This window comes from Atheta coriaria, unplaced genomic scaffold, assembly GCF_025399875.1.
Source record: "Atheta coriaria isolate IRGN ID8LTWV9N9 unplaced genomic scaffold, Caltech_Dcor_3.1 hic_scaffold_8_pilon, whole genome shotgun sequence".
NCBI classification, from domain to species: domain Eukaryota; kingdom Metazoa; phylum Arthropoda; class Insecta; order Coleoptera; family Staphylinidae; genus Dalotia; species Dalotia coriaria.
Genome location: NW_027045450.1, coordinates 3,601,108 through 3,617,389, shown reverse-complemented (window position 1 = coordinate 3,617,389; position 16,282 = coordinate 3,601,108). Strand labels below are relative to the sequence as shown.

The window sequence follows — 16,282 nt, the reverse complement described above, 5'->3', positions numbered from 1 at the left end:
ATCTTCCAATGTGATTATCACAACACCCTGTGTGCATGTGTTGCGGTTGCGCGTTGTGTTTAGTCGTTTTAGTACGTTTGTTGATTTGTTGCGTCTGCGTGCGCTGCGCTGAGCATTCGTAACAATATAATAATTGAGTGCGACCGCGCACTTCCCCGATGTCGATGTGGTGATGTCATTTGTGTTTCCAGCCGCGGTGACATCACGCGGCGAGAGTTCGATGGATCGACCTTGATCCATCGCGCAACAACTCACACCAACGACCAGCGGCACCAAGAACTGCAATTACATGCAACAAGCACCAACACACATTTTATGCGCTCGTTTCCTTACTCGTTTTGCTCTTTTCCTAATTGTCGTCAGCTTTTTTATTTGCATTTTTATTGCGGAATGCGCATCTTTTTCAAAATGGCGGCCACGCCCTTGTAGGTATAGAAAGTATTGTTTTAATTAAACATATTGCGATTATTCGAAAGTTATCCTGGTAACCTAAATATGTTTACCTTACTTAGATAGAAAATTAGGAAGTTTATTGCGTTCAAAGTCAGCTGACGTCGACCGCTAGTGGATCTCGATCAACAAGTTGTACAAAATGACTGAACGAGTGTTTAAGTTAGGCAACCAGTCACATGTTGAAATATCAGATTACGGTTTATTTCGTTTAACGTTGTTACACAACATACATTCAGATTCTCACCTCAATTCGACTTTTAAGCAATTGAACTTACTTTCTCTCTGGAAATTTTAAATTCCCTGGAATGATTCAAAAACTCCTCCTCAAAGTAATGCCTCTCGACATTTCCATCAATTATTAAAACCGGCGCCGGTAATAAAATCTCGCTGCGTGTTAGCCATTCCTCGTGCAGATCGTGAAGTTTTCGTATGTAATCAAAGGGAATTTTACTTTCCTCTACCCGAGAACGTGACAGCATTCGTTGGAAGACTACTTCCGGTGATGTGCGCAGATAAACTAGAAATATAACAATTAAATAATAAAACATTTAAAAACAGATAATATTACCTATTAAATCTATATTTAAAGGAATATTCTCTGTGAGAAAATTAAACCACTTGTCCAAAACGGCAGCAGATGCTGATGGCATTGTTTCCTCTCGAATCATATTCTCAATGAAACAATGACTAAAATATTCAATTTTCTTAATAAAAAAACGCAAATGTTATCATTTTTTAGTAGAAAAATGAATATACATTACCGTGCACTATAAATACTTCTCTCAATCATCCTTATTGGCTGCTGCACTGGTTTTAAATGCAATTGCAACATTGTAAGCTGCACAAATGATTGTAATGTGGCAGACCATTTTGATGGATCTTCATATTGCAATGCTAATAAATTGTGGCCATCACAGTTGCACCATGAGTCCAAAGGTTCACTATCAATGCTTACTGACTTGTTGTGCTGGAAATAATTCAGGAAAGTTGACTTTCCTGAGCCAATATTACCCTCCAATACAATATTAAAAGGTCTACTTCGGGGAAGTTGCACCTCTTTTGAGAGAATTGTCAGTAATTGTTCTAAAATCATTATAAATATTAATTAAAATTGAAATTTATTATGAGATAAGAGTCTTACTTAAGTTGGACTTCATTATTTAGCTCGTCTTTGGCAACTCATTTGAAAAATGACTTCAGAATGTTTGTAGTAACATTGCGCGGGATTTTATTGTTTTAGGTTACTGCTCACATTTGAAATCTGGGGAATTTTTAAATAGGGACATACAGCATGTTGCAAACACGGTAAATACAGTCAAGGAAATATTATATTATTATTTTTATTTTTAATGTTTTTGTGATAATAAGAGTTATTTTTACTGTAATAATACAATCTTAAATTAGAAGTATTTGGAAGCATTTGATATATTCTTCTCTAGGGATTTTTGCTTGGCACAAAGGTCACTGTTGGTCACAACGATGATATGCCGAGAAAGGCCGATAAAGCCTTTCTGGGTATCACCGTTTTCATTGTTGATATAAGTTGCGCTTTTGTTGTTTCAGCGAAATTTGTTGATTGAGCAGATTTATTCGATTGACTAATGAATAAAACACATTCAATGAATCTAATAGATTAAATAAGAACGAATTGTTACTTACATCTCTTATTTTTGTAATTAAAACGTTTATTTTAATCCTAAAACTTGCTAAAATTCATTATCAGAGTCAGAGTGTGCGTGCCACCTGCGAGACCCTCAGCGAAGTCATCAAAATTGCCGATTAACGCCCTCTGTTTTCCCTTTAAGTAATCCGCGAGCAAAAGAAACAAAGAAAGATTATTTCATTCCAAGTCAGCAAAATCACCGAGTCATTATTTGCCGGGAGCGCGTGGTGCGTTTATCGATTGATCGCGTAGTAAGATGTCGGATTCAAAGTTTCGAAATCAATGTGATCAACTTATTCAGCTACTATCACTTGATAAACAGCACTTCTTCAGTTTGCCGGATAATGCGTCGCGCATCAAGTACGTGTTCTCATTGTGTGAGTCAGTTCCTGATTTGTTTCCTCCGCCGGCCATTTCAAAACATCATGGCCAGGCAACCGTTTCGAAAGAGCATGGAAACACGTGTTTTGATGAAGAAAACTACTCTGGCGCAATCCAGGAATACAACGTTGCAATATCAATGTGTCCCCAGGATACTTGTAAGTATTCTCAAATTACTATATGTTATTTTAGTCGTTTTGTTGGTATTGCACCAGTTATTAGCGGGAATAATCGCTTTTATGATATCAAGAAGGCGGTTCTAGAAGTTTCTGAATTGTGCTAGAAAGTAGACATTCTCATTTTATGAGAGTTTTCTTCGATTGGCAATATCTCGTAAACTAAAAGAAATAGACAAGAATGGATTTCAAATTTTTAACTTACGGAAAATTCTGTATGAGAGCTAGTTAAGCTAGTTAAATTGGAAATCTAAGTTATTAAATTTTAATTTGTAAGAAAAAATGTAGAAGTGACCCTTGTTCAGGGCAGCGTTCAAGGGTAGCGGTAGAAGTGACTCGTGTTCGGGGTACCTTACCAGAGTAGCGGTAAAAGTGACTTGGTTCTGGGCACCGTACGAGGGTAGCGGTAGAAGTGACTTGATTCAGGGTACCGTACGAGATTAGCGGTAGAAGTGACTCGTGTTCAGGGCACCGTACGAGGGTAGCGGTAGAAGTGACTTGATTCTGGGCACCGTACGAGGCTAGCGGTAGAAGTGACTTGGTTCAGGGCACCGTATGATACATCGAACGAATCGCAAAGTCTAAATCTACGGAAAATTCTGTATAAAATAAGCTAGTTAAATTGGAAATTCGAATTCGGTAGTGAATATCTTTTGAACTAAACCCGTTAGCGACCAGTCGATCAAAGATAATGAAAGTTTGGAAATTTCTCTATGGGACAAAACAAGAAAATATTTTAAATTTGTGGTGTAGAGGTTCTGAAATTGTGTTTAAAAGTGGTAAAAAGTGAACATTGGCACTTTTGAGTTCCCAAAATTCAGTATATTTATGTATTCCACATTTTTTTCTTCTAGTGGAGGGGAAAAAACTATATGCCATTGTAATCTCCAATCGTTGTGCGGCGTTTGTGAATACTGGACATTTCGCAAAGGCCCTAAAAGATATCGCCTTCCTTAAACAATATGGCCACCATCCGAACCTGGAGAAAATCGAACGTCTAGAAGCCGATGCGCTGCTGGCTTTAAGCGAATCCGAACCAATTGTTGAACGTGATCACTCGGAAGAGTTAAACTGGAATTCAGGAAATTTAATGTATCCAGCATTATCAAGCAAGTTAACAGTCAAAAGCGACAAAGATTTGGGGCGACACGTTGTAGCAACCGAAGATATAAATCCTGGAGAGCTTTTAGCCGTGGAGAGGCCCTACGCTACCATAATGACAACCTATACAAATTGCACATTCTGTTCAGTGTCTACCAATCAGGTTTACGCTTGCCCAAAGTGCTCGGAACTTTACTGCAGTATGGAATGCTTGGAGAAGGCGGAGACTTATCACAAACATGAGTGTATGTTCTGGTTACCCATGTATGATATACGCACTTCTAAACAGGTGTACATTCGACTGGCATTTCGAATGATTGTTCAACGACCTCTTCAGCAAGTTTTGCTCGAAGAGACTTACTCAAAGAAGAAACGAAACTTGAGTGTTTATAAATCTGATGATCATTACAACATTACTCGATTGGAACGCCATGAAAAATCGAGGAATCGAATGTTATTCATGACAATTTACGCAACTTTTATGCTGAAAAGATTGCGCATTACAAAGTATTTTGATCCGGAAGCATCTGGCGAATTATCTCGAGAGGAAATAATCGTTGGAGAATTACTTTATAAATATCTACAAGTGCTTCAATTTAATTTGAATTCTATAGATGAAATCAGACCGATTAATGCATCGCTTAACATATACAAATCTGTAGGAATCGGTGTTGGTCTTTATCTAACAATGTCATTGTTTAATCATTCTTGCGATCCATCTGCAATGGTGTAAGTCTTCATCATATTAGTCTATAAATTAGGTTATGTAAATGTCTATGAATCCGTTTATGCATTTTAAGGTACAATATTAAGGACGTATCGGTTCTACGTTGCTTAAAACCTCTTAAGGCGGGAGACCCTGTCACTGTAAGCTACGGATGGTGGTACGTTACTCAGAGGAAAGAAGAACGCATTGAAGCTATGAACGAAAGTTATTTCTTCAAATGCAAATGTCAAGCTTGCGTTGAAGATTGGCCAGTTTACGTCGACATGAACCCAAACGATTACCTAGTCTTGTGTGATTGTGGTGGGATTCTGGTTGCACATAATAAAATTTCTAGGCCGTCCGCCATTTGCCCTAAGTGTCACAAACGTAAAAATTTTCGCGCGGTGCGCAAAATTATGATGGTAAGCATTTAAATCTGAAGAATTGAATGGTATTGTATGTTTTAATTTTATTTTTAGAAATTGGAGGCGACGGAAGCGCAAGCAAATAAACATTTTCTCAAGGGTGATTTTGATAATTGTCGTAAGTTGTATGAGGAGAATCTTGTGACATTGTACGAACTCTTCGCGCACCCGTGCGAACCTATAATTAGGAGTACTGAGATGATCATAAAATGTCTCGATCAGCGTGGCAACAGACACTTTCAATACCGTTTAGTTAAAAATTAAAATTTAGATTTTTTGTTTTTCTAACATATAAGTTTTACCCGTTTTTTGAGTAAACTCGCAAAAAATACAATTTTTGCGGTGTCAACTTTATTTTATAGTTACTATTCCGTCATTTTAAAATATTTGAAATGTTTTTTTAGAATATGGTAGTGTGAAATGCTGCTTTGTGTTGCATTTTATTTTAGAATAACTTTTATTTGATATTTGATTTTATTTTTTATTTGAGTAATAAAAACACACTTTGCAAACAAATCTTTGGAAGTCCATAGCAGAGTGGCGCAGTGGAAGCGTGCTGGGCCCATAACCCAGAGGTCCGTGGATCGAAACCATGCTCTGCTAACATTTTATTGTTTTGCATCCACAGTTTTTGTACATACTCCAATACTTTTATCGCATTAATCGTTTAATTCATTTGTGACATTTGTTACCCATTTTCATATCACCCATTTAATAATCACAATCTTGTAATTATATTTTAGTTGCGACCGGAATGCCAATTAGTTTACATATTCCACAAGTGTTAAAACTAATCAAAAGAAAAAAGTGGCTTGTAAGATAAAACTATAATGCCATCTAATTAATAAATATTTATTAGTTGATATTTTCAGGTGATCCGAAAACAATAATCAATATATGCTGTTTTTCTTGTTCCTGTACCAACTACAAGTTGGGAAGAATAAGAGTAAGTACGATAGTAATTTTTAAGAAGGGGTCAAGGAGATTTCGGCGTTCCGCGAGTTGGCCCCATTTGCAAACAACTTCGTGAGATCGCAGTGCGCCGAGCCGTCGTCTTAACAAAAGAACTGTAATAATACTACGGGTTTTGCGCTCATACGCCACGTTGATTCTGCATCACAAAAGAGCACAATTTCATTTACGAAATGAGTGATCCGGCGCCATGCATCGTTAAACGCTATTATAATGCAGTCCTTGATAAACTTCGAGAAGATGTCGTGAAATTTTGTTCCAAGTTTGCGGACACGCCGGTGAGAATCAGACACGTGTTTGCATTTTGTGAAGAGGTTAAAATAGATTTGTTTACAACGGAATTTAAATCTATGGAACGCGCGGAAGCCCTCAAAGTGCGGGGTAACGATTTATTCTTAAAGCAACACAGTAATGCACAAGCTGTGACTGTGTACAACGAGGCACTTAAGGTATGCCCACAGGACAAACGTAAGTCACTTATTTATTTATTGTATGTATTTAATTGTTGCAATAAATTATTATCGTGAATTCAGTCTATGAATTTGTTTCCAGCGGAAGGTAAACAACTTTACGCAGTTCTTGTCGCAAATCGTTGTGCGGTCTTCCTTGATGACTGCGAGTACAAAAAAGTCTTACAAGATGTCGCCTTCATTAAACAATATGGCCACCATCCTAATCCAGAAAAAATCAGTACACGTGGCAGAAAAGCCCTGCAAGCCCTACGTAGATCCGTTGGTTCAAAATTAATCCGTTTAAATGAAGACGGTACCGTTAAATCGCCCACGCGCGAGGAATCCTCCTGGTCTTCAGGGAACCCACAGTATCCTGCGTTGTCAAGTAAACTTACTGTGAAAAAGGATGATGTTATGGGCCGACACGTGGTAGCTACCGAAGACATCAAGACGGGAGAAATTGTCGCCATGGAGCAGCCGTACGTGTCTGTGGTGACACGCAAAGATAATTGCGAGAACTGCGCTATATCTACTGATCAGATTCACGTTTGCGCCAAGTGTCATGCAGTGTACTGCAGCATTCCTTGTTTAGAGAACGCAAGAGTCCACCATCAATACGAATGCGGTATTACACCTTTATTTGATTCCGAAACTCCCGAGTGTGTACCGCTGATGGCGCTGCGGATGATCACTCAACGTCCCCGGGCGCAAGTTTTGAAAGATAAAGCGTATGCCAGCGTGGACCGCGAGGTGGATGTTTACAAAACCGAAGATTATTACAATGTCAGTCGTCTGGAGCGTCATGAAAACTTGCAAGGAGTTGCAGTGCTTTTGGAAATGACATTTTACGCAGTGTTCTTGCTGAAGATATTGAGAATCAAAGAGTACTTCGGTTACAAACCAGCGGATAGTCATTTAACCAAGAAGGAGGTGGCTGTGGGTGAATTAATGTACAAATATATGCACATGTTCCGTTACAATCTACATATCATGTTTGAATTACCGCATATCAAAATGGCGCATGGAATTGGAACCGCTTTGTACCCAACGTTGACATTGTTCAATCATTCTTGTGACCCATCTGTTACAAGGTAAGTAATTTGCTGCTTTGGGAATGATTTTTGTTAAAACCTGCTTTGTTAAATAGGTATTACATTAAGGACACTCTGGTTCTACGCAGTATTAAACCGATTAAGGCAGGGGACATTGTTTATGACACTTATGGATGCGTCTTGTATTGGGACAATACGAGGCAAGAACGAATCGATGCGCTGTTATCTACCTGTCATTTTACATGCAAGTGTCAAGCATGCGAAGAAAATTGGCCACTTGCCAGTCAAATGAGTCAAGAGGTAGTCCCGCTGTTGTGTGAGTGTGGTGGAGTTATTCATTGCTCACCCGAGAAGGAGAACTCCTGGCTATGTCCTAAGTGCAAAAACACAGATGTTTCTTTGTCAATACTTACTAAATTAATGGTAATTATTCTATGTATGAAGTAAAAATATAATTAACTTATTCATGTTTATAGAACTTAGCGCCGAACTTATTAAAAGCCAATGATGTTTTTGGGGCCGGTCATTTCGAAGACGCCATGAAGATGTGCGGTAATATTCTTGACAAACAGTACAAGTATTTGGTACCACCATACTTTGATATTGTGAAGGTTCAAAAACGGCTTGAGGATTGCATTCATCATTTAGGAAACAAAAGATTTGATTATAAATTTGTGTATGAATGGGATTATACTCCAGATCCATCTAAACTTTCCTAATCCACAGAAATTTATGCGCATTTGTGGATTTATGATGGTATGGAGAGTTTGTTCGTTTGTCTATGGCGGTTTTAATCATGTTTTTTATAACTTTTCAATATAATCAAAATGTATAATAAAGCCTATAATTTGCTGACTGATAATTTGTTTGCAAGCAGTGTATGTTCACTATGAACTATTGACCTTGGTTCTAATCTATTAATTTATGTTGAACCATACAATCGATTCATCAACGCAAAATATGAATATGACATTCTCATCAGCTAAAACAAATTAATAACATACATTTCACTATTAAAACCTCAATCAAGGGAATGAATGTGAGTACTTACTCCAGTATATGTTACTAGACTGCAAACGGATAACTTTCCAGCAGTTATAACGGAGGGACGTTTTGCCCTTTCCATAATTAACATTAACGTTTTATTCACGGCCTTGTTTGATTTATACCAGTCTGCAAAGTAGCACGCTTCACAAAGTTCCTGACTCTGAAAAATATTTAAATATTAAATTGATAAAGCATTTGATCAAGATTTTAATGTAAACTGCAACTAGGAATGTACCTTTTCAATAACTCGGTCACCAAATAAACAATACAACCCCAACTGTATAAGCAAAGCAGTTGCGTACGTTACCAAGAACAAAATTTTAACAAGTTGATCTTCTAACTGAAATAAATAAATTTCAATTATGTATTTATTCCACAAAACATCATACTCACCGCTAATTGAAACCAAGTATTGCAAAATGCTAATACACTTGTAAAAAACTGTGATAATATAAGATATGTTAATATTTTCTCAATATTATCCAATAAACTGTAATAAAGGCATAATTCGGTATAATATAATTCTAATAATTAATAGATTTTGATATATTACTTACTCTAAAATTTTTAAATGATGTTTCACGCAATTATTTAAATGCTCAAGAATTATGCCATCAAGTATTGGATCCATGTCAGGACCTGTATTAACAATACCACTATCAATTTCTTCTGTTGTAAGACCAGCCCATTGTCTGCTATACGTTATTTTATCTTTTAGTATTTCCAATTGTGTACTACCAACGGAGACTAAAGCCATTGAAAGACAGTCCATGGTGCTGTTATTGTAGCAGGTGTTTGCCATTGCAAGACACTCATAAATGTGAACCGGGTAATACCAGTGGCCTAATTCCACAACAGAGAAGTGCATAGCTAACCCTGCGTTAAAAATTGGTTTGAATAACGAGAATGGTATCATGTTAGCAGCAAAGAATTGAAATGATACTGCGCATATCATTGTTAATCTGTTTGCTCTTTTAATGTAACCGTCGCAATGTTTAGGAAAGTCGTGTAGGACGGGATCATCAAGTTTTTCAAGAAGGCTTAGAAGAGCACCATAATTAAGCTCAAATATCGTGCGTTTAATAAGCCAAGAGTTAAATGATAGCATAATGGACAACATTTCGGTCAATTCTTTGTATTCGCGGTGTGTAAAGTTCTTATACGCTTCCGCGAATAAGAAAATTTGAATTGATATGTCAAAGATCCAACTAATTGTTTTTCTCATTCTGTGAGACCAGGAAGGCTTGCGTACTGGCCATGTTCCCGAAAATGTTAGTACTTTTTTTAGATAGTCTACCACATCTAAAATATGAGATGAATCGGCGGTTCTCATTGCGGATTTTCTTTGTTTTTTGTTTGCAGAAATGCGAAAATTATACTAACAGGAAATGGAATTGACTGATGAATTTATATGCCATTTAAAAATGGGTAACAGCTTTTTATCGAAATTCATGTTATTATATTTCCTAACAAAATTATACGTTTAAGTTGAGGTAGATGCAGTGTATAATAAAAATTCCTCGTATACCTGCCTACAGCGTGTGCCAAATTACTATATTGCAATTCGAAACGATTGAATTGTTAAGCGATTTTATGCATGAAGAATGTAATTTGTATTATAAAATATCAGGTGAAAACGATGTTTCTTTTAAATAATTAATACGTGATACAATTGTTAAATTCTCAGGAAAAGTTTATAGAAAGTAAAAACGAGTTATTTATGTACATAATTTGTAAAATATTTAAAAATTTAAGAAATGGATTCCATAATTATCTCATAGATTATTTTATCGTTATTATATCGGTTACTAACTGGCCCAGTGCTGCTTGGTCATGCCAGTATAATTGTAGTTCAGGGTGATGATCAAATAATGTACCAGCATGTGTGTGTACAACCAGGACGATCAAGTTTTTTCTGTATTACTAATGTATTAAAAGTGTTTTTTTGCAAATTTTAGATGGGTTGTATAGAGGCACAAATTCAAAGAGTATTTTTTTAATTGCTTTATTTTTTTTACATTTTTGGGATGCTTGTAATTTAAAGAGTTCTAGAATTCAAGGTGGTGGTTTTGAGAAGTTTCTCCCCTCACCCATCTAAAGGTTTAATAGCGGGTGCAAGAGGTCTGGATCTCCATGGAAATGTCCTTGGAGACGGACTTGTGGGAGAAGTCGGGGCTGGCGCCGTTCTCGATCTGCTGTTTCCACAGCTTGGAGACGGAAGACTTGGCGACGCAGTGCACGGGCACCTTCTTGGTGGACATGCGCTCGACGTTGCAGTGCTTGCGGCACACAGGCTGGGGGCGGATGGTGAAGCAGATTTCATCGTCGCTCTCGATCACCTTGTACTGAGTCTGGTGGGTAAGGCACTCCTGACCATCACCGTTCTGGCCACGGGCGTGGGCGTTCTTGCCGTGATGTTGTTGCCACTGCTGCTGCTGGCGGCTGTGGTATTGCTGGTGGGCGCGACCGGCATCCTGCTCGGAGATGACATTGGCGTACTGGATCTCGGGCTTGACGCACTCAGTTTGGCTTTGCTTGCCCTGCTGCTTGTAGTTGTAGCGACCTTGGCGACCCTCGGCCTGCTCAACCTGGTAGGCGGCGACGAAGGCATCCTCGTTCTCGTAGATGCAGTATTCGGGGGCAAGGAAGTCGGTGGCGTATTCGCCGGTGTAGGTACCGCAGAGACCACGGACGGAGCCGCGGAGCTTGTCGTGGGTGGCGGTGAGCTTGACGCGCTCGCCATCATAGATGATGTAGTAGGCCTGACGGACCTCAATCTTGACGTCACCGTCGGGAAGAGCGTAGACCTTGACAAGGCCGTGCATGATGTCGCGAACCTTCTTGTCGTCGTACTGGATCTCCTGGCCGTTGTAAACGACCTTGGCGCATTGCTTGTTGTCACCGCACTGACCCTGGGGCTTAAGGTCAATCTCGATGGTCTGGCCCTCGGTGTGAGGGGTGCGGATGGTCATCTTAACTTCCTTCTGCTGGCCGTTGGAGGCATCGCGAACAAGAACGGAGTACTGTTCGAGTTGCTGCTCCTCCTGCTGCTGGGAGTAACGTTCCTGGTGGCGGCTGGCGCGAGCGAACTGGGGAACGTACTGCATCATCACGGTCCAGGCATTGCCGAGGTCGGCGCGGTAGGTCTTGTTGTCGAAGGTGTTGGCGGCGGTCTGGTCAACGACGCAGATGGGACGGTAGGTGTCGAGCTCAAGAGCCTCAGACATCACGCGGTCGGTCATGCGGAAAACGGGGTGGAATCCAAAGACTTGCTTAGCCCACTGGTTGACGCGGATTTGGTCAAAGTGAGACTCCATCTTGTGGGTGCGGATAGTTACGTTGACAGCCTCAAAGTCGGGCTCGAAACGGGCCTGGATGGTCATTTGGTTGTCCTTCTCGTTGGTCTGGGGATCAACAGTGTTCTCGTCAAGGTTGTAGTAGCCGTAAGCGCGAAGAGCGTTGTAGATCTTCTGGGTGGCGTTGCGGGCCTTGGCGGAGAGATGCTCAACTTGCACGTGCACGTTGACGCGGTCAAGAAGGTTGGCCTCGGCGGTCATGTTGGCGCAGGCGGGCAGCTGCTTGTTGCCCTGCTTCATCTCTTCGTGGCACTCCTGGGCGCGCTCGGAGTTCTTAAGGTACTGCTTGCGGGTTTCGCTCTTTTGGAGCTTAGCGTGAAGCTGAACCTTAGTGGCAGACTGGAGGTCTTGACCGAAGGCAAGCTCAGCCTGGGCGGTGGTGGTAGGGTCGAACTGGAGGGCGTACTGGTAGTCAAGACCGTTGGTGTTGGGGATGTGAGCCTTGGCGGAGAAAGCAACTTCGTAAGACTGCTGGGCGGCGTGCTTCTTGTAGTAGAAGAGGGCACGGGCCTTCTCGTCGACGGGAGAAGAAGCGATGGCAGCGGTGGCAACGTATTCAGCCTTGTTGTGACCGTCAAACTCGACAGACAGGTCAACGACGCGAGCGGTGGAGGAAGCGATGCCGGCGGAGGCAATCTTGGCGAACTGCTGCTGACGAGCCTTGGACTCGCGGGGCAGCTGAGCGAACTGAGAAACCTCAGCGTTACCGTGACCCTGCTCTTGCTGGTACTCGGATTCGTAGCCAAGACGCATCTGCACCTTGCGGGCGGAGGATTCCTGGGCATCGTAGGTTACTTCAGCCTTGGTGTGCTGGATAGTTTCGTCGTAGAGGGGAGCAAGGAGGAAAGCGATAGCATCGCCGTTATGGCGCTGGAGCTGTTCGTAGGCCCACATGGAGTCAGCGAACTTCTGCTCGGAGATGTACTGGACGCGGAAAGCCATACCGGTCTGCTTACCGACGAGCTGGTTGAACTGGCTCTGGGGCTGCTGCTCGGCGTAGATGATCTTGGTGTGAGGGCCCTGGGCGACAGGTTCCAGAGAGAGGATGTCGTGCTTAGCGGTGTAAGGCCAGGAGCTGTAGTGGAACACCTGGACGTTCTTGTCTTGCTCAATGGGCTGGAACTGAGCCTGAACCTGCTGAGTCTTCAGATCGATTTCGTACTGGGACTTGATGGGCAGGTTGATCTGCACATTCTTGTCGTAACCGGCAATGTATTGCTGGTGGTCGAAGGGAGTGACAAAGCCGATCTTAGCCTGAAGACGAGCGGACACAAGAGCGCGGATTTCGGCGTGAGCGGTGATGGTCTCGGGCATGCGGATAGCTTGTCCGTTGGACATCTTGGGCTCGGCGGTGGCGCGGATCTTGCCCTGGAAGTGCAGAAGGGTAGGAGCGTCAAGAGTGTAAACGAAGGGCAGAGCCATTTCAGTGGGGAAGCTGATGGCAACGTCGTTGCGGTTAATGTACTTGGTGTAGTGGAAGTCCTCGCCTTCGCGGAGCATGTCCTCGACCTGGCGGAGAAGCTGGGGCAACATCTCAATGGTCTGGTTGTTGATGGCGAAGTAGCGGGTGACGCCACCGGCAAGCTGGACCAGGAGGTCAGCCTCCAGTTGCTCGCGCTCGGGGTTCTTGATGTTCAGTTTCTCGGCGATGTACTCAGCGGACCACTTCTGCTGCTTAGCCTGCTGGAAGCCTTGCTGCTGCTGCTCCTGGTGCTTCTGGTATTGGTGGGACTGACGCTGGAAGACGTTGGTGAGCTCCTCAACGGAAGAGACCATGCCTTGGACGTTGATGAGCTGGCGGCGGGCGCCACCAAGACCGGCGCGAAGAGCGTATTTGAAGCCCTTGGGCATGACAGAGTCGTGGCTGCCGTAGATCTGAGCGGTCTGCTTGTAGAAGAGGTTCATCTCTTTGGCGACGAAGGAGCGGAGGAAGTTCTGGCTGTACTGGATGCCATAGGTGTTCTTGGTGAGCAGGGGCTGGGCGGCGCGAGCGTTGGAGGCGAGCTCCTCAAACTCAGCACCTTCAAGCTGGGCAGCGGTCTCAATGGTGGCCTTGACGGCAGCGTTGACCTGCTCGTCAGTGTCGATGTTGGTGTACTCAGCCATGCGTTGAAGCATGGACGCGGGGGGAGCGGTGCGCATCAGCTGGTAGACAGCGGCGACACGAACGTACTGTTCCTCACCAGCGTTCTGGTAGATCTTGTACAAGACGGAGCGAGCGACCTTGGGGTGGGTCTTGACAAGTTTGTCAAGAGCGAGCACCATCTGCATGCGCTGGAACTGAGAGCATTGCTTCTCACCCTCAAGGTAGGGTTCGAAGACAGCGAGGATCTCCTTGTGAGCGACGTTGCCGAGAGCGCGGATGTAAACGAGAACCTTGTGGGAGTCAGCCTCCTTGACGGCCTGGTGAAGCTGATCCTTAAGATGGGGGATCAGTTCTTGGGCAACAAACTGCTGGCCTTCCTGGGTGCGGAAAGAGCCGAAAGAGTGGACGGGGTATTGGTTGTGGGCAACCAACTTGTCGACAATAACCTTGCGGACCAAACGGGTGAAGGAAAGGATGGCGGTGTCATTGAGGATGTGTTGGCGCTGAACCTGCTCGTTCTTGATGGCAAGCTGGTAGAAAGCGCGGATGTACTTGTCGGTGGGCTGGCGGACAGAATCAGCCATAACAGCGACGACCTCAGCGGCTTCCTCGTGCTGGATCTTCTTGGAGTCAATCCACTGCTGGACGGTGAGAAGAGCGGGACCGGTGCCGGCCTCGGCGATGGCGTCGCGGTAGGCGTACCAGGCTTCAGCCTGCTGGCCACGCTGTTCCTTGGTGTACAGTTTGTCGGTAACCTGCTGCATCTCCTTCTCGTTCATGATCTTGGCAACGGAAGAAAGAATAACGTAGGAAGCAAGGGTCTGTTCCTTCTGGATTTCCTGGGGATGCTGGATCTCCTTGGCAATCTTCTGGGCGAGCTTGTGGGCGGCCTCGACAACGTTGATCTTGTCAGCGGACTTGATGGATTTGCCCTTGTAACCAATGTAGAGGGAAGAAGAGGGACTGAGGGGCTGGTTAAGTTTAGCCTCCTCCTGAGCCCACTGCTCTTGGGACTCGACGGATTCCTCGGACTGCTGGACAGAGCGGGGGTGGCGGTGCTGCTGGCGACGGTACTGCTGGTCATCTTCCTCAGAAGAGTACATGTACTCCTGCTGGCTGCGCTTGGCACCCTGGCGGGCTTCGTGGTTGCCAGAGAAGGGGGTGTTGAAAGTGTAGGTCAGAGAACCGAGCTTCTGGCCCTGCTGAGGCTGCTCGAAGCTGCCGGAAGCGGGCTGCATGGCGCGGAGGGTCAGATTCAAGTGAGAAACAACCATACCCTTCTGCTCAGAGTTGAGGGTGGGGGCAATGATGATCTTGTTGGTGGTAGAAGCAGACTGGATGGTAAAACGCTTGAGAGAACCGGTAACGATCACACGGGACATGGCGGAGCGGAGGAAGAAATCTCCCATCTGGTTGGTGTTGGGCTCGAACTGACCCATACCGCCCAGACCGTAGTAGTAGCCGAGGTTCTCCTCGGAGCGGCTGAAGTTCTTGGTCTTAATGATCTCGATGACCTCGCCGTTCTTCTTGAGTTCGGGCATGGGCACAAGCTCGGGTTGAGATTGCAGAACATACTCGGGCAGAGGGGTGATGTCATAAAGGGTCTCGTAGGTGCCGGTGACGGTGTCCTCCATGGTCTTGAAGACGGCGGAGTTGTCATCACCCTCGGGCAGCTGGTTGAGGTGAGCCTTGATCACGTTCTCACCCTGGGTGTCGAGCTGAACCTGGCTGACGATGGCCTTGATGATGTTGGCTTCCCAGTTGTGCACGTCACGGTCAACGATGACATCGCGAACAACGCCGTTCTTGAGGAGGATCTGGAAAGGCTTCTCGCTGAGTTGCAACTGCTTGTATTGCAGATGCCTCTCGGGGATGTCGCTCTTCCAGCCTTCAGGAAGGTTGGCGTGAACTTGGGCGTACTGGGCGTTAGCGATCTTGGCCATGAGGACCTCGTCGCCTTCGGGGCGAACGATGAGCTTGGCCTTCATCGCAATACCGGCGTACTGGTTGGCGATGTCGGGCAGGGCAGTGAAAGTGCGACCCTGCACTTTGTATTCGTATTCCATATTGCTTTGCCAGCCATTTTGGGAGGCAGCGGCGAAGCCGACTATTCGGAAATAGACGTATTCAGTTAAAAAATTATTCTAACAAACAGGAGAAATATACTTACTAAGACAGCACAAGAGAAGTTGGGACCACATCTTGGACTCGTTCTGATGAACTCAGAAGTGTGCCATTCCGTGCTTTGCTCTCAGCTTTTATACCAAAATTATTTGCACAACGGACATCAGCAGTTTCCACAGATAAGCGCATCGCATGTTGATTTTTGCTCGTTAATTGTTGCTGATCTGCAAATTGATTGATAATTTTGAATGCAAATTAATTGTAATCGTTCACCCAAAAGTATGTTTT

General features: G+C 43.7%; 4 protein-coding genes and 1 non-coding gene across 5 annotated transcripts; 2 read left to right on the top strand and 3 right to left on the bottom strand.

Annotated features, from left to right (window-relative positions):
* Positions 1–630: 630 nt before the first annotated feature.
* LOC135797873 (deoxynucleoside kinase-like) lies at positions 631–1,709 on the bottom strand. The gene is made up of 4 exons (XM_065310436.1): positions 1,595–1,709; positions 1,215–1,536; positions 1,022–1,140; positions 631–970 (listed from the first exon to the last, which is right to left on the bottom strand). The coding sequence occupies exons 1-4, from the start codon at positions 1,608–1,610 to the stop codon at positions 711–713; spliced, it is 717 nt and encodes a 238-aa protein (XP_065166508.1). The 5' UTR covers positions 1,611–1,709; the 3' UTR covers positions 631–710.
* Positions 1,710–2,181: 472 nt separating this feature from the next.
* Positions 2,182–8,243, top strand: LOC135797423 (uncharacterized). Its single transcript, XM_065309787.1, has 8 exons — positions 2,182–2,655; positions 3,528–4,503; positions 4,575–4,902; positions 4,960–5,157; positions 6,015–6,345; positions 6,430–7,420; positions 7,477–7,804; positions 7,858–8,243. The coding sequence occupies exons 1-8, from the start codon at positions 2,373–2,375 to the stop codon at positions 8,098–8,100; spliced, it is 3,678 nt and encodes a 1,225-aa protein (XP_065165859.1). The 5' UTR covers positions 2,182–2,372; the 3' UTR covers positions 8,101–8,243.
* TRNAM-CAU (transfer RNA methionine (anticodon CAU)) lies at positions 5,437–5,508 on the top strand. The gene has a single exon. It is a non-coding gene; the product is annotated as a tRNA-Met (tRNA).
* Positions 8,148–9,819, bottom strand: LOC135797872 (odorant receptor Or2-like). Its single transcript, XM_065310435.1, has 5 exons — positions 8,986–9,819; positions 8,822–8,918; positions 8,664–8,768; positions 8,433–8,588; positions 8,148–8,363 (listed from the first exon to the last, which is right to left on the bottom strand). Exons 1-5 carry the CDS (start codon positions 9,759–9,761, stop codon positions 8,304–8,306), a joined length of 1,194 nt encoding a protein of 397 aa, XP_065166507.1. The 5' UTR covers positions 9,762–9,819; the 3' UTR covers positions 8,148–8,303.
* A 589-nt stretch (positions 9,820–10,408) lies between these two features.
* On the bottom strand, positions 10,409–16,142 carry LOC135796866 (vitellogenin-like). Its single transcript, XM_065308955.1, has 2 exons — positions 16,041–16,142; positions 10,409–15,977 (listed from the first exon to the last, which is right to left on the bottom strand). The coding sequence occupies exons 1-2, from the start codon at positions 16,069–16,071 to the stop codon at positions 10,531–10,533; spliced, it is 5,478 nt and encodes a 1,825-aa protein (XP_065165027.1). The 5' UTR covers positions 16,072–16,142; the 3' UTR covers positions 10,409–10,530.
* Positions 16,143–16,282: the final 140 nt, after the last annotated feature.